Source organism: Lutra lutra, chromosome 1 (genome assembly GCF_902655055.1).
Source record: "Lutra lutra chromosome 1, mLutLut1.2, whole genome shotgun sequence".
NCBI classification, from domain to species: domain Eukaryota; kingdom Metazoa; phylum Chordata; class Mammalia; order Carnivora; family Mustelidae; genus Lutra; species Lutra lutra.
The window spans coordinates 181714878-181740327 of NC_062278.1; the positions used below are offsets into that span (position 1 = coordinate 181714878).

At 37.1% G+C, this 25450-nt stretch overlaps 1 protein-coding gene across 1 annotated transcript in view; it reads left to right on the forward strand.

The window, feature by feature from the left end:
• Positions 1–25450, forward strand: part of CNTN3 (contactin 3) — a 353501-nt gene that overhangs the window by 268303 nt on the left and 59748 nt on the right. Inside the window, exons 12-13 of the mRNA XM_047746701.1 lie at positions 13366–13493; positions 16196–16371. Of these exons, the coding sequence (XP_047602657.1) occupies positions 13366–13493; positions 16196–16371 (304 nt within the window). The remainder of the gene's footprint in view (positions 1–13365; positions 13494–16195; positions 16372–25450) is intronic.

Genomic DNA, 25450 nt, shown 5'->3' on the forward strand with positions numbered 1-25450 from the left:
GTAAAGACTTTTGTTTTTTACAACTCTCAGCTGATTTTTCCATTATTTCAACCTCCCGAAATAAATAAATTTTACCTAAATGTTATTAAAGAAATTGCTGCTTTCTTTTTTTGAAAGATTTTATCTGAGAGAGAAAGAGAAAACATGAGTGGGGGAGGGGCAGAGCAAGGAAAGGGACAAGCAGGCTCCCTGCTGAGCACGGAGCCCAGTGCAGCCAATCCCAGGACTCTGAGATCATGATCTGAGCCAAAGTCAGATGCTTAACTGACTGAGCCCCCAGACACCCCAAGAAATTGCTGCTTTCTTCTTCTTCTTTTTTAAGATCTGATTTATTTATTTGTCAGAGAGAGAGAGAGAAGGAGGGAGCACAAGCAGGGGAAGCAGGAGGCAGAGGGAGAAGTAGCCTCTCCGCTGAACAAGGAGCCAGGTTCAGGACTCAAGCCACCCAGGCATCCCAGAATTGTTGCTTTCAAAAATCATATCAGCTAAATTTTGCAAATGACTATGTGGTTCTTAAACTCATATTTCAAGTTTGATTTTTATGAATTATTAAAGTTAAGGCCACTTTAAAAAATATTTTGTCAGTGTCATGATTTTGGTAGGGGATAGCTGGTTAATGAATTTCAATGTGCTGGACATTGGAATTGACTTGAAGCCCATTCCTTGTTAGAACTGGGTAATTAATTCATACCCATACTCAGAGTATATGTTTTACTTCCTGGGTGTGTTTACCCATACCACATCTGTTTGGTCATAAAGCATTTCTCACTCAAGCTGCAAAATTCTATACATGCTTACCTACAGCCCAGTCAATGTTCTGTAACCCTGTTTTTTACTGAAAATTGAAAGAAAAAAAATATATTAATGCTCTTGTAGAAACCTGTATTATCATCACATACTACCTTTGCTTTTTTTTTCCTGATAATGTGTTTAAGATAGGAAAAAGCAAGATGCTTTCTCTCAAAGTAAGGATATTGACTCTTTTAACACTATCAACTTGGAGGACAGGGGTACGTACCATTGCCTTTTGAATAAATTTTAAGAGAAAGGAGAAACGGGCAGAATTCTTATTTTATCCTGGCTTTTTTGCTCTTATAATTTCCTCTAGCTGGATTATCTTTTCTCCTCAACCTAGAAAACCTGAACTCGTCCCTCAAGGTCAGGCTTATTGTTACTCATGGTGGGAACTTCCCCCAAACCCAGTGGAGCGAGATTAATTGCCCTTTCTTCTGCTTTACCCTTGTGGTTTCTTTATCCAGTTGTATCACCTAACACAGTGCATTATAACTGTTTGTGCAGAAGGCCGTCTTCCCTGGGTTCTCAGAGAGCCTTTTGCTTATCTATCCTGGTCGCCTCAGGCTCTGCTCCATACTTGTTTGTTCATTTCAACATTCATTTATTCCTCAAATATTTAACATCTACATTTCCCATTAACTATTGTTGCATAGCAAATCACTGTGAAAGCCAGTGGTGTAAAAACAGTCACTTCGTTAGATTTCACTGTTTTGTGGGTCAGAAATTGGGAAAAGGCTCAACCATGAGATCATAATCTATGATCTGTTACATAAGTTCTAATGAGTTGGTACTAGGTATTAGCTTAGCGTGTCTCCCATGACTGTAGTCGGGTAGTGGCTAGAGCCAGAACAGCCGGGAGCTGGCTGTTCCCTGCATGTTCTCTTTGGCAGCCCCAAGCCCTTTCCATGTGTTTTCTCCACGTGGGCTAATTTATGCTTCCTCACAGCATGGTGTCTCTAGGGATTTGAAATGTTTACAAGGCAGCAAATGTGGTTCGTGAATGAATATTCAAGGTAGCAAGATGGAAGGTGAGTTGTCTAGGCTCAGAAGACCCAACAGCCCACTTTTCTAGCATTCCACTGGTTATTAAGGAATCCCCAAGCTAACCAGATTCACAGGGAAGGAAATTAGACTCTACCTCTTGATGAGAGAGGAGCAAGATTCTAGGGGAGCAGGTAGGATGGGAATTCGAACTGCGGCCACCTTTGGGAAGTGCAATCTGGCATACCTCCCACAGGCCATGCATTGCCCTGGGCTCTGAGGAAATCACACAAACAGGACAGCCACAGTCCCTTCTTCAAGGGACTTGCAGAAGGGAAATAGAGAATACAGATAAGTTGAAAAAAACTTCGTAGAAATTGCAGATGGGAGAGGCAGAGTACATAATTTTAAAAAGATAATTTCTTTAGCCATAAAGAAAAAAATATATATAATCATATACAATTTAATTTTTTAAAAAAGGCCTCATTAAGGAAGTAACTTTGGGGCAGAAAACTAAATGGCAGGAACTGGGAGACGTGCCTTCCAGGAAGACACCCCAACAAGAACAAAGGCCAGAGATGAGGATGAGATTGGTTTGAGAATGAGGAGGAAACCAGTGGCACTGAGGTGTCATGTGTATAGATCAGGAGAGGAACAAAATATAAAGCCTCAGGGGAAAAAAAAATGAATAAAAAAAACAGTGAATTAAATATGAAGTCTCAGAGATAGGATCCTTAAAGACCATGATAAAAATGTTGGATTTTATTTTAGATAGAGTAAAACTCATTGAAGGCCTTAATGCAAATGTGTAACATGACCTGGTTAAAAGAGAACTCTGGCTGAAGTACGGAGAGTGGGTTGAAGAAAGAAAGGAAGAGAGTGGAAATCTAGTTAGGAAGCAATTTGTAGATGGCAGGACAAGATTGACTGGAGGCTTGGTTTAGGCTAACAGTGGGTGAAATGGAGAAGAAAAGATACCATGTATTTTGAAGATAGGATTGGATAAATTTGTACCTTACTTATATAAAAAAAAATTCCTACCAAATGATCACATTTTATGGTTCATTGTACATGAACTATAGGTATGCCCCTCAGCCATTAGATTAGGTCTTCAAAGGGAAGGGGCTAGTTCTTACTCTTATTTTCCAAAACACGTAGTGCAATTTAAGTCCTCAAAAAATACCCTATTGAAGTGAATTTCATTCTTTTCTGAGCAGTTTCCATTTCTTAAAAATACCTATAATTTTTTTAATTTTTTTTCTTTCTTTCTTTCTTTCTTTCTTTTTTTTTTTTTTTTCTTTTTTAAGTAGGCTCCATACCTAGTATGGAGCCCTGTGTGGGGCAGAACTCACAACCCTGAGATTAAGACCTGAGCTGAGATCACCAGTCAGGCGCTTAACTGACTGAGCCACCCAGGCGCCCCTATAATTTTCTTATTTAATTTAGCACAACAGTTTCTTTTTTTTTTTTTTAATATTTTATTTATTTATTTGACAGAGAGAGAGATCACAAGTAGGCAAAGAAGCAGGCAGAGAGAGAAGAGGAAGCAGGCCCCCGCTGAGCAGAAAGCCTGATGCAGGGCTCGATCTCAGGACCCTGAGACCATGACCTGAGGTGAAGGCAGAGGCTTAATCCACTGAGCCACCCAGGCACCCCGCAGCACAACAGTTTCTTAAAAATATACAAAAATTGGCTTTCTAAATAAATTTCTACTTGAGGCTTTTTATTAAAAATTTAAAAAGTTCCTTAATTCTTGGCCTCCCTGAACCTTTAACAGAAATAGAGGTAGAGAGATAGGTGGATGGATGATGGGTGAATGGATGATTAGGTGAGGAGGGAGCCATTGCGCTTCCATAAAAAAGGGAAAAAATATGTGTTTCAGTAATGATGGTTGCTGCCTCCCACATTCTGATGCTGGAAGGTGTTATTCATAATTTATGATCTGTTATGTAAGTTCTAATGAGTTGGTACACTGAGTTAAATTTCTTACTGCCTAACAAACTTAAAAATAATTATTTTGCCCTTTGATCTGTTTTCTACTTCCTGATTTATTTGTGATATTTTTAAATTCTAAATGAAGATTTCATTGCTAGAGCAGTTTCTAAAAGATGTAAATGATTGAACCTTTATGAGTATGAAGTCCTGAAATCTGTAATTGAGATTGAATATGTAAAAATCTATCTTGTTTGGGAAAAAAATTATTTCCTGACCTTTTACATTCAAGTACTAAGGAAATAGGCATGTTTAACTTTACCTTTAAGATTTTATTAGGCTCTTTATTTTCCACAGTATTCACTTAATTGAGAAAATGGTAGTATTTTAAATCTTGATATAAATTATATGTTTTTCTAGGTACTTAAAAATATTGATACACCACTGTATTTATTATTTATTATTTCTTTATTACTCTAGCCTCATTTTAATAACTTGATTTGTCCTAGTTTATTTCATTTACACATGTCATGCTTCATTCCTGAAAGAACTTGAGACAGTTTATCAAAGTACACATGATTTACACACTGGGGAGAAAAATATTTTGGAGAAATTAAAGATGCCAGCATTCCATTTGCCTAGAATGTAAGGTATATTAATTAGGACAGTTTCAATTCTTATCAGGGAATCCTTAATGCCTCTTAGAGCATGATCCATAGTACATGTTCAATAAATCCTTGTTGGATGAGTATCTGAGGGAAGTTTGCAAAACATAACCCAGTGGATCCATTCATGTATTTGAGATGCACAATTTTGGCTCAGAGCTTTCTGCTAAAAATATGCAGACAAAAATACTGCCACCTACACAGTCCTTGATGCCCATAAGGTAAAATGAAACCATTTGATAAGGAGATATACAGCTCTCCCTAGGCATAAAAGTGCAAATATGTGTATCCAAATCCAATAGATGGTCATGAAGAGAACATTAAGTAATGTAGTACTAACAATCCACATTCTAACAATATATACAATGACTTCTTGGAGTGCTTGGGTGGCTCAGTCAGTTAAGCATCTGCCTTTGGCTCAGGTCATGATCTCAGGGTCCTGGAATGGAGTCCTGAGTTGGGCACCCTGCTCAGCGGGCAGTCTGCTTTTCCCTCTCCCTGTGACCCTCCCCACCATTCATGCTCATTCTCCTTCAAATGATAATCTAAAAATTTTTTTAAAAAATAAAATGACTTCTCAGTGAGTATTAAAGGTTTTTTTTTTCCCTTATTCTTTGCAATCTAAGCATAACTTCGAATATTAAGACTTAAGGGTCTTGGGAAAGAGGTAGATCACATTCTTCTAGTTAATTTTCCATGCATATTATTTCTCACATGTATGTTTTTAGTGAGCTTGAAATAGAAATTGTCTCAAGGTTATGTCTGGTGTCAGGAATGTAGAGTCCACAGAAGAGGCTGCTGTGAAAATAAAGAGTCAGTGCTTATAGTCAGTTGAACTAATATTTATCATCTGATAAACATTATAAATAAATAATGATATCTAACATAATAATAAATTATTAATTAGATCAATTTAAATCAATTTAATTATATTATTATAAATAATATTAAATTATAATATTTATTTATAATATTATGAATAATAAATATATCATCTGATTAAAGGTGTGGTGGCTCACCAGAACCTGTGTGAATAGACAATGATCATGCCTCTGCATGGGGGGAGGACAAGAAAAGTGCAGATTGTTAGGCCTGAGATTTTTCTCAGAAAACATTTTGGGACCCACCCAAGGTTATGAATGAACACGTGGCCCATGACTCTACATTCTTGAGGGGTGCGACATGACTACTCTTTCTTTTTTTAAGTGAGGTAATAGTTGATACACAATGTTACATTAGTTTCAGGAGTGCAACATGGTAATTCCACAATTCTGTATGTTACCTTACTCTGGCCACAAGTGTAGCTACCATCATTCACCATACAATGCTGTAACAATACCATTTACTATATTCTTTATGCCATGCCTTTTACCCCTGTGACTTACACCTTCCATAATTGGAAGCCTGAACCTCCCACTCCCCTTCCCCCATTTTGCCCTTCCCTCTATACCCCTCCCCTCTGGCAACCACCAGTTTGTTTTCACTATTTACATTACCACTCTATTTTTGCACAAGATAATTTTCTTTTTAAAGATTTTTTTATCTATTTATTTGCCAGAGAGAGAGCGAGCACAGGCAGGCCGAGTGGCAGCAGAGGCAGAGGGAGAAGCAGGCTCCCTGCCGAGCAAGGAGCCTATGTGAGACTCGATACCAGGACGCTGGGATCATGACCTGATCCGAAGGCAGCTGCTTAACCAACTGAGCCTCCCAGGCGTCCCTGCACAAGATAATTTTTAAGGAGCTAGTCACCAAATGTACACAGTCATCATGAGGGAAAATCTTAATAAGGTACATCTAAAAAGGCAAACACTGGAATATCCAAAACAAGTTTTCGAACACAGTTTCATTATCATTGGACAAGTTGAATTGCTATTGGGAGTTGCCAACCTGAAGTCCACAAAACCTTAGATTATTCAACTTGACTTGTATCACATTTGTTACTATTGTTTTGTCTATCTGTGTATTTGCTTGGCACAGAGTTCTCACACTTCTGAAATATTCAAAGAACTCTGTATCCCTCTGTATACTGCAGAAATAAATGGCCACTTATACATGGATGAATATCTAAAATAGAAAATAATGTTGGAATTGGGATAATGGAGCCAAAATCATTTTGTCATGCAAGAACACAGTGTCCAGACAGATGTTTTTTGGGCCACTCTTGGTTTGTGATAAAACCTTGTCCTCCTTATATGGAAGATTGCTTCTGAACCCTTCATATTTGTTAAGATAACAAATGTGTATTGAAAAAAAGACTATGCACATGCCACCAATTTGTGGTTGCTCATATCTTTTAGAGGTTTGGTAACTGTAGCTAAGGACTTATTCAAGGGTATTACTCAGATTTATTAGATAAATTGCAAAAACTGACTCAGGGATGGACAGAAAACTAAGTGGCTCCAGAAGTCCTGGCAGAAGGGATTGGACCATATTCTCAGAGCAAGTACTGGAATGAATGAACTAAGCATCATTTTTGTTCTTGTTTCACAAATAAAAGTTGAAAGAGGGAGAATCCAATAGGCAAAGTCTAGAATACCGTTACTCAAAGTGTGGTTCCTAGGGGCTCCTTGGTGGCTCACTTGGTTAAGCATTGGTCTCTGATTTTGGCTCAGGTCGGGATCTCAGAGTCCTGAGATGGAGCCCCGCATCAGGATTCTTCCCTTTCTGGTGTCTGCCTTCCTGTAGAGAATGAATGTATTTCGATGTTCTCTTTACCAAGCAGTAAGAGACCTTGCCCTTACAGGAAGGGCCTGGTTGTACACTTGAGCCAGTGTACTTAAGTCTGTCTAATTCAGGGATGAAATATCAAAAAACCATACTACTCACTTAAGCAGTTTTAAATCAGCTTTATGTATAGTATAAGCAGTAGAACTGACATTGTGATGCTCATTGATTTCACTTGCGAGTCTCTCTCTCTCTCTCTCAAGCAGGAAAGAATAGTGTCAAATATGGCCCCGCTTTGAACCTTAATAACTATTCCCTTTGAGGTTGTCTTTTAAATACATGAGGCATTAGAGAGTTGTTTGTTTGTCTTGTTTGGTTTACTCCCTCATTCATAGGAAGATTTATCCTTTTTGCAGATACTTTATTATATAAGGATTTAAATGTTTCAAATGGATTACCTCGGCCCCATGAATTACTTAGATGAGTAGTTTTATATAATAATTCACATTGGAAATCCCCTCTTAGGGGCCTTTTGTTCTATTGGCTTGAGTCCATTTTAGAAGAAAAAACAATCACATCGCTGTTGTAAAAGAAACTGAACTCCAGATTTATTTGTCATGATAAACATGCTTTTGGAAAGGTTTTTTATAAAAGTAATGATTATGTCCTTTACTGTTGTTGATTCTTTTCTTATGAATATGAAGAAATGTTAATTGATACAGAAAAAGTACATCTCTCTAGGACCTCAGATGCCTGTTCCATGTAATCTATGTGTCCCAACCAAGTAACAATGCCTCATAGTATTAGCCTAGTGCTTCCTCAAAAATAGGATAATTAACTGCTGAATCTTCTCTGCTCTGCCTCTCTTTTCCTTGGAGATTTGCCAACCAATAAATCACTAACCTAACACTGCTGAATTGATAAGACAAAAGCCCAAAATGGTATAGCTAAAAGAATGAAAATTCGAATATAATTTTCCTAAAGAGTGTGTGTACATTATCATTGAACTCAAGGGGCAGAAGTTCTTTTCACCAAGCGTTTGAGGCTGAGCAGGAGCTGCAAACGAAAATAGGCACTCCGTGCTCTTTTTCACTGACACATATTTTTCTCATGCATTTTCATCAATTTATATTTGCTTTTCTTAACTGTCATTATTTATCCTGTAATACATGCATTGTGAGTACTTTTCTCTTACGGCTAATTGTAAGCATCCATCTCTTCGAATATGTACTCAGAAAGTGAAGTCCAAAATAGCCTTGTTATTTTCTATACAGCAGTTTAATCTTACGATCTCATGTGATTTCATCTCCACTGAGATGTGCTTCCTGAGAAAATGTAGAGTTGCGGCGTGTTTGTTAAAATTCAAGTTGAATAAATTACCGTAATATTCAGAACATAGGCAAGGGTAAAATAATATATTCAGAAATCCTGCCTTGCATGCACAATAGACCTCACTGTTCCCATTCTAAAACATACTGTTATTATGGATGGTTATGTGTCATCATAAGGTACAGGTCAGTGTTGCCTTAATGACAGTCAACTTTCTGAACAAACAGCTTTTCTTAACAGCCATAAATTCAGTGCCATCACTGCATTACAGAATGGACCATTCGAGCAGCTTAGAGCAATTAAGTTTACTTATCCCAAAGTAACCATAGACTGCACAGAGTTAAGTAAAATAATTAACCTCCTTTACTATGAAAGGAAAGTCTGATAAAAGGAGATATATAAAGGCATATTGTAAACCCAATCAAGGAGTCAAAAATGCCACCGTGATTTAAATTCTACATTTTTCAGAGGAAACTGGAGTCCCACATTTCTGAATGTTAATCTCATAAATCTTTGTTTAACTTTTTGTGCCAAGATTTAGGGACACTCATTGTTATCTACATTTTCAGCTCTATCCGTTTGCAGCAAAACGTGTTCCCAGAAAGCTTAGAAAGCAATTTCATTTATACTGAAGTAGTATAAAATGTTCACTTTGGATCTCTGTAGGGAAGCATGGGTTATTGAAGGTTTTCTTTTGAGAAACAATTATTCCATCCATTTACTGGATATTGTTTATTTTTATGTTGTGTGAAATGCCCTGTGAGCCTCTTAGATCTTACTGGAAGAACCAATTTAGGAAGAAAATACCCAATTAGCTCAAAATTTTGCAATGTACAGAGTTGGCATTCTTTGAGAGTCAATATGTTTGTTTTGAGGTCTGTGTGATTCCTAAGTTGTTAGCCTTGTTTTTGAAGCTTGTCCTCGTCTTGGCATCATCATAAAGATAGGTTTGCTCATTTACAGCTATTAAACCTCTTGCCCTAAAGGTTTTGTCATTCTTCCAATATCCCTAATAGTTCTGTATTTGTTGTGGAAGGTTAGCTGTTAGGCTGATTCATAGGATGTGAAGGTATCTGCAGTTGCCTGTCTCTGTTCTGTGATATCCAAATCAGAAGATCTGAGCTTTGGGTGACTATTTGTTCCGTCAACCAGAGACATTTTTACTTTGGTTTCATGCTTGCTAATCTTGGAAGTGGTCAGTTCCCACCTCCAGCCTCTATCTCAGACCAGATGAGGTTGCCTCACTATTTAAGTATCTTTAAGACCTTCTGATAACCGTCTCCTAGCTTGCTTTCTTTACATATTTAAAACTCCAGTAAACCTGCATTTTTTTTTTTTTTTAACTAACACAGGTAAGTAAAATTGATTGAGCAATGCTATGGGTCAAGTCCTATCCTCTTTGAAGATCATGACCCCAAATTTTTACAGATAGGATTAGCAAGCAAAATGGGTCAGGAGCATTGCCCTTGTTCGTACTCAGAGACTTTTCTCAGTAACTTTTCTCTCACTCTCTCTCTTCCTTCCTCCTTCCTGGCCTCCCTGCCTTTATCTTTAGTCTCTCCCTGTTTCTTAACTTCTTTCTTCATAGTGAAAGTACATTTGTAGTCCTCTTATCCTAGGAATTTCTAAATTCTCTTCATCCTGACTTCTGTTGCTTCAGCTTCCTTTTTTTCCACATATGTATTTACAGAGTTGATCCTTGAATAACATGAAGATTAAGCATGTCAACCCCATGCAAAATAGAAAATTCCGTGTAACTTTTGATTCTCCAAAAATTTAACTAAGAGCCTACTGTTGACTGGAAGCCTTACCAATAGCTTGGTCAATTAATACATATTTTGTATGTTGTATGTATTATAGACAAATTATTATAATAAAGTATTTTAGATAAAAGAAAGTTTTGTTAAGAAAATCATAAGAAAGAGAAAATACATTTGTAATACTGTATTTAAAAAATCATGCAGTTCAAACCCTTGTTTCATGGGTCAACCTTATGCATATACATGTGCGTATGTATGGATATATTTATATATGGCACATAAATAGGCATATATATATGTATATATAGATACACATATATGTGCATAATAGTCTGCACACATTCTGAATTTATTTTCTTATAATTTCTAAAATCCTCAGTGCCTGGGGTGCCTGAGTGGCTCAGTGGGTTAAAGCCTCTGCCTTCGGCTCAGGTCATGATCCCAGGGTCCTGGGATCGAGCCCCACATCGGGCTCTCTGCTCAGCGGGGAGCCTGCTTCTTCCTCTCTCTCTCTCCCTGCCTCCCTCTCTGCCTACTTGTGATCTCTGTCTGTCAAATAAATAAAAAAATAAAAAATAAATTTAAAAAATTTTTTAAAAATCCTCAGTGCCGTGCAACCTGTCTTGAGTGCTAATCCCTGTTCTTCTGTAGTGACTCTCTAGAGACATACAATCTTTTATTCATTCAGCAAGCATCAATTTTGAATATTTACTCTGTCAGGAATGGTTCAAGGCTCTAGAAATCTAGTGGTGCATAAATCTGACACTCTCAAGACACCCTCCCTTCCTCCAGAGAGCTTACAGTCTCTGAGCTTACTAGAGGAGAAAATTAGTCAAATAAGCACACAAATGTGTAATGGGCCAGTTGTCAAATGTTATAAAGCAGGCACAGAAGTTGTATCATCATTTACAGGAACACCTCATCTGACCCGTGGTTCAGGGAAGTGGCCAAAATCTGAAGGTTAAGTGCACATTAACCAGACGTAGGAAACAGTGTTCACAAAGGCACCAGGGCAAGAAGAAGCATAAAAGCATTTGAAAGAAAATATGTGTGAGTGGGGAAAAGCGAATAAGGGGTAGAATCACGAGGCTTCAGGAAATTAGAGAGAGGTGGGGTCCTAATGAGAAAATACATCTCAGCCTTAGGCTGTAATCATTCTTCTCCTGTAGGTGGTGTGATGCCAGAGAAGCCTTCTAAGCTGGGCTTGGGGTAATGGCGGAATTATATGATCAGACTTCCATTTCTTTCAGGTTACTCCCCATGTTTCTCAAAATAGTCTCCATATGTGGAGTGTTTGGTTTGCATGTGTCCCTCTGCAGCGTCTCCTCTTTCCACTGTTACTACACACTATCTAAGGAAATCTTTGTTCTCTGAGAAGCTAAGGTATAGAGATTTTTCTTTGATGACCTCTTTGAGAAAAGAGATCAATCAACAGGTATTTCATACCCATCGAAGTGGTCAAGGTTCCATGAGGGGAATCAGATATTACACCTTTTTCGCAGTTACCTAGGAAAGTTCTTGGAATTTGTAACCCTTGTACTTTGCCCCTCAAATTAAAACAAAATGTTCTGTGTTCCCTGATTAGGTTTCTAGGCCATTGTTCTCAAACCATTTTGTTTGTCACATATTGCATGGAGCAGTGGGTGTGGTACATAAACAATGAATCTTGGAACATAAAATAAAAGCACCTTTTGATTAAGACAAAAAAAAAAAAATCACATGAGCAACAAACATTCATGGATAATCTACCTGGGATGATGAGCAGGTCTCTGTGTGTTGGCTCTAATTACACCACTTTCTCACTCCAGAAAATGGAAGTGGGATTTGAGTGAAAGTGAATTACAGGTCATCAAAGGACTATATATGTATAGGTAATATAAAATACATTAAAAATACAGATTATAATATAAAATATGTATCTTGTACATTTTTGATATATAAACTCAGACAAATCACACTTCTGATACTCATCTCCAAATCTTACATCAAGCAGGATAATACTTAGAAATTGAGTTGAGATCGTCCACTATAGTCTGATGCCCTTAGTGTCCTCCCTGTCTGTTCTAGAGCCTAAAAGTTGGAAACACTTATTAATCATGGCTTACATATGTCATGCTGATGCTGGGGTTGGAAATCTTTTTAAAGAAGTTGACCTTGTCTTTGGATAGATTTGATACTCACATACCAAAGATATGAATCATACAAGATAAAAGGCATCGTAAGTGTTAAATGTATGGTATGAGTAGTAAAGATTTTAGGAATTCAAGAAAAGGGGAAATAGTTACGGGTAGACAAGATGGGCCATTAAGATTTGTGGATCTGACTAATGATAGGCAAACCCTTTCTCATTCTTTCTCATTTCAAATGATACCTCTTCTAAGAGGCATTTCTGAGGCACCCTATCATGGAAACACTCCTTATAGTTATTACTCTTTATTATATCACCCTGTTTGTTTCCTTCAGAGTACTTCTCAAATATCTGAACTTGGTTATTTATTGTCTGTGTTGCTCAGTAGACTGTTAATTCCATGAAGGTGGAGATTTTCTATCTTGTTAACACTATAATCCCAGAGAGTCTCATAATGCCTAGCACATGTGAGACACTCATTTGTATCTCCTTAATTAATTAGTTAGGTACAAAAGCTTTAAGTACTTTAAGCATATGCTCAGCACCTCTAATGTAAGGTTCATTTGTACTGCCGATTCTTTGCAATAGCTCCCAAGTGGCCATAAAGGTGTTATTTTGTAAAATTTGAATTTATATTGGGTCAGATGTGATTGTCCCAAGTTCGTTATGAAAGGAAAGAGAGTTTCTCAATTCTCATATACTGTTTCAAAGTTAAGGGAATTCATGACATGTCTATTTTCTTTTTTCTCCAAGCTGATAAGGTTAGCCCATCATGAACAATCTACCACACCATATATTTTTAGAAGGCATTTCACACTTATTTGATAAAGACATCCCTGAAAGTAGGTATAATGTTAAATAATGGGGTTAAGTAATTCTGCATAAAAATGTCAAGAAAAGTTCAAATTGGTAGAGCATCTTCTCTTACTCAGCTGTGTGTGTATGTATGTAAATTTTATTTTATCAGTCTTTATTCCCAAAGAGGCTAAAGACTGGTTTATCTAGCCATAGAAATCCTAGTTTAAGATGATAGTTCTATTTGAAAATATTGTGAATATTTGGGAAAAATGACTATTATATATTTATTTGTCTAATTTGGTTTTTTCTTTAGAATTTCTTTTTTAAAAGATGGAGGACTTAAAATAGCCAATGTGACTAAAGCTGATGTTGGAACTTACACCTGCATAGCAGAAAACCAATTTGGAAAAGCAAATGGCACAACACACTTGGTTGTTACGGGTAGGTACATTTCTTAAAGATTACCTTATGTAGAAATGAACACTGTGGTATGTTATAAAGATCAAGGGAAAGGAACAGATTTTTTACAATATGCAGTGCACTTTGAAGGTATAGAACCTGTTTCCACTGTTATTTTTAACAGGTAGAAGTCAAGAGAACAACTCTTAATATTTCTTCACATACCACAGTGTGCACCAGGGAACACATTAGTTATATGCTGGTATGATGGGCAGAAGAATTACAAATAGCATATGCTGATGATGAAATTTTATGGTATTCTATTATGTCAGATCTTTTGAATGTAGTCTTTCACAGTATCGTTGATATTTTCTGGAGACATTTATGACCGTGGAATAATCTTTGCCATCAGTGAGAGTCACAGAGAGTTGTGGATATATGTTGTTTATTTATTCATTCAAGAAAAAAAAATGAATACCTACTCTGTGTCAGGTGCTTAGCCTATGTTGGCAAAAAATGGCAAAGATGCTACCCTTATGAATCTTACCTTCTACCAGAGATAGAAAGAAAACATTTAGTAGGAATAAAAGACAAGAAATTATTAGAAGGAAAAAATTGCAAACAATTGAGAAAATAAGGAATAGTGTATGGTAGAGGTAAGCTGGGACAGAAACACCATGACTGGAGTGGACCTGGTGAGAAAGAGAGGTTTCAACAAAGTTTTTGTGGACATGGAGGAATTAACTTATAGATTCCTTGGGGACAGTTATGGAGGAGCTTTGTAGACCTTGTTAGGAGTTTAGCTTTTAGTTAAGTGAGAAGTGGAGGCTGGTACAAATCAACAGAGGAGTGGCATGATGTGAAGATTTAGTCTTGCTGCTCTGATGACAACACACTGTGGGGAATCAAGAGTAGAAATGGAAGAGATCTGAGAAGACCATGGCTGCAAACCAAGCTGGAGATGGTAATGACCCAAGGGAAAGTAGCAGCAGAGGAATTGATGGGAAAGGATCAGATTCTGTAAATGCTCTGCTTATAGAGTCAATAAGAGTTGATGATGAATTGAATGTGAAGCCCAAGAAAAAGGAGAAAAGGATGGTTGTAGGGCGTCTGGCAAATAACAGAAAGAATGACAGTTAAAACAACTGAGATGTGAAGGTTGCACAAATTTGGGAAAAGGTAGACCAGAAGTTCAGTTTGGATGAGTTAAGTATGAAATGTTCATTAGGCTCTATTCATGTAAAGCAGACCACAGTGTTCTGGCATTAGCAATAAATCCAACCTTTCAGTGGGTTAAAATAGCAAAGACTTTTTTGCTTATATAGCAAGTCCATGGTGGGTCAGCTATATTGTCTTCATTCAGATATAAAGGGTTCCAGTGCCTCCACCATCAGGCACATTGTCCATCACAGTAGAAGAGGAGAAACACATCAGATGGTCTCTTAGTTCTTCCAGGCTTCTGCCTGTCAGTGCCACCCATAACTCCATCTTATATTTCTTCAGCCATGCATTAGCATTTGGTTATGCCTGAATTCGAAAGTGTTGATAATTTAATCCTGCTGTATGTGTTTAAGGAAATTGTGGTGAACAGTAATATCTATTATAACACCCAACCAAGTATGTTTCCCAGAGAGGAATTTGGTTATATGAATCTGGGTTTGGGGAGAGAGAGATGAAGGATGAAGATGCACATTTGGGAGTTGTTAGCATATAGGTATATACTTGAAAAACAAAGAATGACTAAAATCACTGAGGGAGTGAGTGAAGATAAACAATGAGGAAAAACCAAGGACTGAGCTTGAGGCAGTCTAACATTATGAGATTTAGAGAAGAGGGACCAGATAAGGAATGACTGGCACGGATGGTTCTAGAAAACAAAGAGAGTTTGGTGTCCCAGAAATCAAGCAAAGAAAGTGAACTGACAGGAAGACAATGATCAAGGGTAGTAAATGCTGCTGAGAGGTCAATTAAGTAAGATGAGATTGGAAAATGTGCCATTGGTTTGCAGCGGGGTGATTACTGGGAACCTTGACAAAAACCAATGGCTTGCGAGGAGCCAGAGGCTAACTGGAGTGGATTAAAGAGGGAATTTACTAGAGGAATTGTAGACAACATGCATAAATGATTCTTTCAAAGACTCTTGCTGCAACATGGAGTCAACAAATGAGGAGCAACGATGGAAAAATGGGGTCACAGGAATTTTAATTCACAATAGATGGGAGGACTGTTACAAGGATAGGGAAAAGAAAATGTACATGGGGACCCTAGGGAGGGGGGCAACACATTAATTAACATTTTAACTTAGCATCCCTCTCATAGTACCTGTTCTATATGTCTTTTGTGTGGTATTTCAAACGTTTGAGTCTATTTAAATTTTGGTAGCAATGCATTTTTGAGTCATTAAAAGTCAATGAGAATTCAGTGGTTTCTATTTTTAACCTCATATTTCACAAAGCAATAAAACTACATTAATATTGATTTTGTAGTAATATTCCAACTCTTGTTTACAGGTGACTTTAATTTTTAACTGATAAATTCTATAAATTCAAATATCCTAATTCTTTTTAACAAGAATTTGTGGATCCGATGATATACATTACAGATCTGCATAAAAATTCTCTATTAATCTTGAAAACTTTTATTCATGTACCCTAAATGTTAGATTAACCATCAGCTTGTGAAAATGATTTCATCAAAATAAAAATGCTAATGTTTTACTTAAACCTTTCTTCTTTCTTTAATAGAACCAACGAGAATCACTTTGGCACCATCCAACATGGATGTCTCCGTTGGCGAAAGTGTCATTTTGCCCTGCCAAGTGCAGCATGACCCCCTGTTAGACATCATGTTCACCTGGTATTTCAATGGGGCCCTCACCGATTTCAAGAAAGATGGATCTCACTTTGAAAAAGTCGGTGGGGTAAGTTGTGCCACTTTCCTCCTGCTATTTATATCACTGGTGGCTCTGACACATTGTCCTTAAAAGAAATATCTGGCCCATATATGATGCTCGAGAAATGTTTGTTCTATGAGTAAATCTGCATTCCCAATTCTGTTGTGATCTAATTTTATTACTGGCATTCCCAGAAAGTGAGCACAGTTACTTCAGCCTATAAATTATAATTTTAATTAAAATGGATGTTTGTTTTATTTCTGTCAAATACATAATTATACATATGACCATGATAATTTTGTCGTTACTACTCTATGGGAGGCAAAGTTTTCATATATAGGTGTCGGTTTTCAACATGACATATTTATTATGAGGTTGAAACAAGTGACATTTGCTAAGTACTCCTTTGTGTCAAGCCAAGAGCTTTATCCACGTTAATCCTCAGCATCACTCTGGGCATTAGCAGTGAGAGTTTTCATTTTACAGATGCACAGACTATGGATTTGAAAACTGTATTGACTTGCTCAGGGTCCCTGAGCTGGTTAGTGTGGACATTAGATTCAAGCCTAAATCTTTATTTGCTCAAAATACAAATGTTTTCTGATGCCCCATTCAGCCTCCTCATTTGTGATGGTTCGGTGTGAGGAAGAATTACAGAGTTCAAGGAAGAACCTTCACTTTGAGGAGAACCATTAAGAAATGACTCAGTGTTGGTGAGCCACACAGCCTGACAGGAGACCCCCCCCAGCTGGTCACATAACTGTGAATCCAGAACCACGAGGCCAGTTGCCCTTGAAAACCTGTTTTCACTGACTTCGGAATAGCTTCATTCTGTGTAGCTAAGATGTCAGTGGTGTAGAGTAGAGATCAAGGTGTGTCCTTTGAGTTAAAAAAATAAAAACAACAAAAGATGGCCTGATGGACACCTCGGTTGTATTCATTTGACAAAGATTTCATGTTAAATGTATGTACACACAGGTATATCAACCTACTAGGATCATGGGCAACTTGAAAGGATAATGTTATGACTTCAATTGTGTGCCCCGCCAGAAAAAAGATTTGTTCAAGTCCTAAAGCCTAATTGTAAAATAATAGAATATGTTGATTTCTGCTCCTGGGCCCTGCCACAGAGCTCCTAAAACCCTTGGAATTTCCTGGGTGATAGGAGTGCTTTTCTTCTAATAAGGTGTCTCTCTGTGGGCTTTGAAACAGCTTGAGGATGAAGGCTGGTTCTTCTGCAAAAAAGAACCATGAGTAGAAGCTTGGAAGTTTTAGCTCTATCACTCATTCTCTGAGAAGAGGAGAGGAGTTAGAGATTGAATTCATAATTGATTGGACCTGTGTGATGAAGCGTCCGTTAAAATCCTAAAAGTATGGGGTTTAGTAAGTTGGCAAACATCTACATGCTGGGAGAGTGGCACACCCCTTCCTAGTACCTCTTCATCTGGGTGTTAATCTTCCTCCTTTATTATATCCTTTATAGTTAACTGGTGCATGTAAGTAAGTGTTTCCCTGAATTTTGTGAGCCGTGCTAGCAAATGATTGAACCTAAGCAGTGGGTCATGGGATCCCCGGTTTACAACCAGTTGGTCAAAGTTGCAGGTAACAGTCTGAGCCTTGTAATTGGTATCTAAAGGGGGGGAGGGGATCCTCTGGGACTAAGCTCTTCTTCACTCATGGGATCTGAGTTCAGGCAGATAGTTTCAGAACTGAATTATAGGACATTCAACTTGTGTCAGAGGGTTCCTTGGTGTGGAGAACACACAAGACATCAGAAGTCTTGTAGTGTGTTCTGAGTGTAAGTATGGTAGCTGACAGGAAAGGAGATACAGAAATTTTTTTAGTTACACCACTAGCTCACAGGGTGACCTTATTTGAAATCAGGGTTATTGAAGATACACTTAAGTTACAGTGACATCATAATGGAGTAGAATGGGGCCTAATCCAATAAGACTGATGTCCTTATAAGAGAGAGAGATTTGATGAAGGAGATAAAGGAATACAAGCTTGGAATAGTAAAATGAGTCATAGGATAAAAAATACAGCATGGGAAATATGGTTGATAACATTGTAATAACTTGCTATGGTGACAGAAGTGAACTACACTTACCACAGGGAGCATTTTGTAATGTATATAATTGGAGGGTCACTAGGCAGTACACCTGAAACTAATATAATACTGCTTATGAACTATTCCTCAATAAGAAACGCTTCAAAGAGGGACATTTTAACAAAAGCATACAGAGAGAACACTATGAAAAGACACGACACGGAGGGAAGGTGGCAATGTGAAGACGCAGGCAGAAATCAAAGCTATGCTTCTGTAGGCCAGGGAATGTCTACAGCTTCCAGAAGTTGGAATAGGCAAGGAAGGATCCTCTCCTAGAGATTTTGGAGAGGAGCTTGATTTCAGACTTCGGGCCTCTAGAACCACCAGGGGATGAAATTCTGTTGTTTAAAGCCACTCAGTTTGTGTTACTTTGGTACAGCAGACCTAGTAACTAAAACAGATGCTCTCTTAAAGGGAAAAAAAAAAGAAAAAAGGCAGAGATGTTTCCATACCTAGCACAGTAAAGTACAATTTCATTGTCATTTCTTTTTTCTATCATCTGGCTTACTTCATTTTAGAAGTTCTAGTTTCCCTAATTATTCTGATTCAAGGCTTTCGAGAACTTCACCAATTGCTACAACCTATTAATATTTCTTTCACAATTATTTTAAATGCCCTTTTTAAAAAAAGTCACAGATTTATTCTATTGCAGTAGGAAAAGGCATATGCCAGTATTCTCAGCCAACTCTACTCCATACCCAGGATTTGTCATTTGCCTTTCTTGGGGGAAGGTAAAAGAAGAGAGAAAAGACTAGAATGTTACCTTCATAAAGTCCCCTTACCAAGTCTGGAAAAGGCTTCTCTTGTACCCCAGCTCTTGTCATAACCTTAATTCTTAGATAAAGAATCTTATTTGAAACATTAGTTATGGGGCACCTGGGTGGCCCAGTGGGTTAAAGCCTCTACCTTCTGCTCAGGTCATGATCCCAAGGTCCTGGGATCGATCCCCACTTCAGGCTCTCTGCTCAGTGGGGAGCCTGCTTCCTCCTCTCTCTGCCTGCCTCTCTGCCTACTTGTGATCTCTGTCAAATAAATAAATAAAACCTTTTTTCTTTCTAAAAAAAGGAACATTGGTTACCTTTGCTGTCTAGTAGAGATAATTGTGCTTATGATTTATCTGCTGGATCTTAAATTGTTGATGGTGTTTTATCCAATGCAGTGTCCTCCATCTTAACTAATGCTAAAGAAATACATAATGAGAGACTAGAAACCCAAAGAAGTTTGATGTAAATATTCATCAAACATTCTTTTTATTTAAAGTTTATTTATTTATTTATTTATTTATATCATCTCTACATCTCTACATCTATATGTGGGGATCAAACTCACAACCCCAAGTTGAAGGTCATATCCTCTTCCGACTGAGCCAGCCAGGTGCCGCTCAGGAAACCTTCTTAAAGAAGGGCTCACTTTAGCCTGAGCTAGATTACCTCTTTCTGTAAGAGGAGCTTGGAGTAAGGAATATTTGAGCTTTTTGTGTAATTTACCTGCTCCTGCCTTATGTATAGGTCCTATATAAAGTAGAAAGTCATCTTTTCACCAGAGTCAGGCATCTAAAACATGACATTTCATAAATTAATTCTATCACCTGTTCTTTCTCTAGCACGCTAGCTCATGGCCTGTGAATTTTTTTTTCTGACTTGTGCCGTTAGTAACTCAATATTCTCTCATCAGTATAAAACAGGAAGCCATACATGATGACATTTCCCTTAAGCACGGGCAATTAAGCAAATTCTTTTTCCGTTGCATGGGAAGGGAATCACACAACAAGTCTTGTTCTCTGATTCTATATTCATTGCAGGATTCACATTAGACCTAGAAAAGCCTGCTTCTAGATATTTATGTTCCTAGATATATCCCTAGTTTCAAAAGCAGCAAAATGTGAGTCAGAAAGTTGCCAATACATGTGGATAATAAGAACCCTATTTTTTTTTTAAGATTTTATTTATTTATTTGACTGAGAGAGAGACAGTGAGAGAGGGAATGGGAGCACAAGCGGGGGGAGTGGGAGCGGGAGAAGCAAGCTTCCTGCCAAGCAGGGAGTCTGATGTGGGGCTCAATCCCAGGACCCCAGGATCATGACCTGAGCCGAAGGCAGAGGCTTAATGGCTAAGCCACCCAGGCGCCCCAAGAACCCTATTTTTAAAGGGGGCGGGGTAATTTAGAATTGGGAAATCTGGCTTAGAGATTTAAGTGATTCAACCAATTGTCACGGGGACTATATAAGAGGGTATTATTGGACCATACATTGAGTATTCAATACTTATTCATTTATTGTAAAAAACAAAAAACAAAAAACAAACAAACAAACAAACAAACAAAAAAAACAACTTTTGGGAAAAATCTACAAGCTCAAAAAACTCCAGCAGTTTAGATCAGATCCACTGTGTATGTTTGAACATATGCCTGTCACAGGTTTCTGCACAGGTATGCATTGAGAAAGCTTGTCAAACCAAGTGACTGAAGCAAATTGTCCTATCACAGGGGAGGTATGGGTCCAGAGTCAAGTTTCAGCATGGGGCCATGGGACAAATCAAAGTTGTACAAAGAAACCAACAGTGAAAGAACTCCAGTTTGCCACTGTTTGCCACACAAATCTCAGTTGCAGCATGTTGTAGGGTAACTGGAAAAACAGGGATTGTGTTCAGATATATATGACTTCTAGATTCTGATGCTACTGGATGGTGCCATGGGTGAGTCACTTAACTTTGCTTCCCGCATTTTTTGGTCTCTTTTCACATCAGTTTTTAGTATTTGGCATGTTCCCTCCGACCATGAGAATTTGCACACATTGGTCTCTTCTGGAACACTTTTATTTCTCCATTTCACTATGTCTACGTATATTGTATACACACACACACACACACACACATACATATTATTTATATATGTAAGTAGGAATGCATATATTCATATGTATACACTTTAATCTTTTATTTCACATAAATGCAGTTATAAGAAGAGACATAGGCTTGGGTGCCTGAGTGGCTCAGTCAGTGAAGCGTCGGCTCTTGATTTTGGCTCAGGTCCTGATCTCAGGGTTGTGAGGTCAAGCCCCATGTCAGGCTCTGTGCTGGGTGTGGAGTCCGCTTGAGATTCCCTCTCTCCTGATCCCTCTGCCTCTCTCCCCCACTGAAGGGAAAAAAAAAAAAGAGAGAGAGAGACATAAGCTCATTAATATACATACAGTTGCATTCTCTTATACTCATATATTTGACCAACAGAATTCCACTGCATGGACCCAGTGAAAATATAAAAAAATAAGAGAGAGAGAGAGAATGGAGAGAGATTCCATCAGTCACCCAGTAAAACATCTTTCTCTACTTTTAAGTATACCTTAGCTTCCAATAACAGGATAAGAGAGATAATAGCCCACAGTTCAAGAGAAACAAAAGAACATCACTAGCTGGGACCTACGTGGCTGGGGTCTAGCAGTTTAAATATAATTTTTAGAACATTCAAGGACAATTTTGACTGGCCTAACAAGCTACCTTTTGGACTCAGACATATCATATGGTGGGGGCTCACTATAAATAGAAATGTTCGAACCGAAACTTAGGAAGAGGTCACTGTATAATGCTAATGGATGTTTAAATGGATATGCTTTGATAAACTTGATGTGGTGCAGGTGTTTAGAAATGAAAAATGTATAGAGCCAAGCTGTACAGCTTTACAAACATTTTGTGGAATTGGATCTATGATGAATTAGAATGTGTGTGGATAACAGTCACTGGAAGCAATAAGAGGTTTAGCAAAGACTGGTTCAGCGCTGACTGCCATTCATTTGAGTGGCTGGCTTCAGGATGATTTATCTCCCACAGCCCAGGCTCACTCTTGTTACGACAGCTACTCGTGAGCCTCGGGACTTGATGCATTTCCCAGCTCGTGGTGGTAGGAAAAAATATCTTTACAAATAATCCTTTGTGTGTAATAACACAGTTGTGGTCACTTTAACTTGACTTGTTTCATAGAATTATCAGGGTATGAGGACTAAAAGTTTGAAAATAACAGTTCTTTTAGAATACAAGAAAAGGTATTTTTAAAAAGGTTATATATGCATTTTATTTATTCATTCATTCATTTATTTTAGAGGAGTGGGAGGGGCAGAGAGAGAGAGAATCTCAACCAGCTCTTCACCCAGTCCGGAGCCCAATTCAGGGCTTGATCCCACAACCCAGAGATCGTGACCTGAACCGAAATCAACAGCAGATCTTTGACCAACTTAGCCACCCAGGTGCCCTATATGTGCATTTTATATACAGATCTGAGACAAAGCACTCGTTCCAAACACTAGTTGTGGCTATACTCTGAGTTTTTAAGCATCTCCTACTTGGAGAGTCTTATAAATTTTTTATGTTGCCCAAATTCAAAACATTACCTGACTTGGAATGATCACGAAGAGGATATATTCAGGAAGAAGTCTATAAAAGTGGTGATTAAACCAGAGAAATTACTATTATTCATCTTGAAGACTTCCCTGAAGTCCAGCTCTTTCCACAAAGCTGCTTAAGGTTGAGAAAACAAGTATTCTACAATGCTTATGGAAAAAGGGAAGTGCACAAAACAGTTTAAGTTGAGTTTATTTCCCTAACTCATCATTTGCTCAACCAGGCATACAGAGTCTCTGTTTCTTCTTAAAGTGTGATTGGCACCCCAGGGCTGTATTCATGAAGTGAAATGTTTATTGAGATGAATGGTCCAAATCTACCTTTAGTGGAAACTTGGTAAGGTTTAAATTTATAAGAAGACGGGTAGAAGTCAAACCAAGTAATATGTACCTTGAACTAAAGACCATAAAGATATCAGAGTTAAAACCAAGGCTATGAATAAAAGGATGTATGTGAAAAGATACGCAAATATTTATCAGTCAAATGCAACAAAAAAGAGAGAATAACAAGTGTTATTTTGTAAAAAGATCATAATAATTCAAGGCAAATCTCAAGAGTAAAAAGGGTAAGTACCTTTTAAAAAAGTTTGCTCTGTCATGAAGTTATAATAATCGTAAACTATAATGCTCAAAATAATATACCATTAAAATATATCAAGTCAAAAGCAAAGAGAAAAATGAGAAACAAAATTGGTATATAGTTCCAAGAGCTCTTCTTTTAAGTGCCAACAGATCAATTTGCCAAAATTAGAAAAAAACAATTTTGATGCTCTATTATAATGGGAGAAACAAATACATATAAAAATTTTCCATACAAATAGAAAATAATGCATCCCTTTTCATTCTTTTCACACCCTCATAAAACTTAGAAAAGAAAAATAGCAGAACTGTTATATATAAAGGAGATGGAAGTACAAACTGGATAATGTCAAAAAGCAATGGATAATCTCAGGAATGTATCAGTGAAGCATAATGATAAAACTAAAATTAGAAATGAAAAAGAGAATAGCAGATAATAAAGAAATATTTTGAAATGGCATTCCATGTTGAACTCATATATATTTAATGGAATTCAGGTAAATGGAACATTTCTGGTAAAATAGAAGTAATCAAAACTAAGAAGATTTAGGAAACCTAAGCAGATCCACTAAGTATGCAAACATGTAAATCAATAGCCACCAACTTCACCCTCCCCCACCAAAAAAGGTTATTAGGGACAGATAATTTTACTGTTTTTTTTTTTTTTTCAAGTTTTCAGGAACCAGATAAATGTTATATAAACTATTTGACAACATAAAAAGTTCAAAAATCTTTTCAATTTATTTTTTTGGAGCTAACATACTCCTAAGAACAAAATCTAGCAAGATAGCAAATAATTGGTAGATATAAATTCATCTCATGAATACAATATGAAAGCCTAAATGACACTTTGTCAAATGAGATTGAGCATTATATTAAAATAATGATAATGACCCTTTGAAAACTACATGGGGATGTTCTGGCCAATGTGCCTGCATCATATCAATAGATCTAATAAAATAGACCACAGTATTCTCAATGGGTATTTAAAAGACATTCAATAAAATTAATGACCTATTGTAGAAACAGAAAATGCTTCCTCTACATCCCAAAAATGTCTTTAAAGGGAAATGCCAGGAATACTTATATTTAAATCAGCAAAAAGAAAGGAAACATACAAATACCATTACTTTAAAAACATTTGGAAATGTTTGGACAAACAGTGAGGTATAAACAGGAATAAATGACTTAACTCTGAAAATAAGGAAGCATAGTTACCATAATTTGAGGACAGAATGATATTTGAGCTACTCAAGATCCAATAGTATCAACTCTAAGTTTTTAAATAGTGAGAGTTCAGTCAACTGTTTAGATACAAGATAAATTTACAAAAAAAAAAAAATAGCTTTTTTATGTACCAACAGTAATAGAAAAGAAAGTATAGTAGAACAAAAAACTCCCTGAAAAGATAAAATGTATGTTAATTTGTATTAGGATGCAAGACCTAAATAAAGCTTTAATACTTTGTTAATATGAATGAGTAGGTGGGTGGTTGGACAGATGGATAGATGGTTGGATGAGAAGAAAGAAAAAGAATCACAAAATGTTGGTGCTCCTGGCTGAAATAAAATAGCTGTGTATTTTGAGGCTTTTAATTTTTCTTAGATTTTTCCATGGTTTTAAAATAACCAACAATCCGATTCCAGTTTAAATAATTCTGACAGTATAAGAGTAAGAAATAGGTAAGAAAAAGAATAGTTAATAGTATTTTGAAAGAAGAATAGTGAAACCTTGTCGATAATTTCAGAGTTTTCTGGGGATGTTTGCTCAGGCAAGGAATTGCTGGATTTGATAAGAATTATCTATGTTCATCATTAAAAAATCTGAATTCAGAATTACAACTTTAAAACCTATTTCATTCTCTTATGAACTGTTGACCTTTATCTCTCTTTGCCTGAGTTTCTCATCTGTAAAACTGAGGTGATAACAGTATCTTATTTTGATAAATATGTGTGTGTGTATCTATATATCTATATGTATCCTTTTTATAGCTGTTTGTCTATCTGTATAAAGCACTTAGAACAACAGGT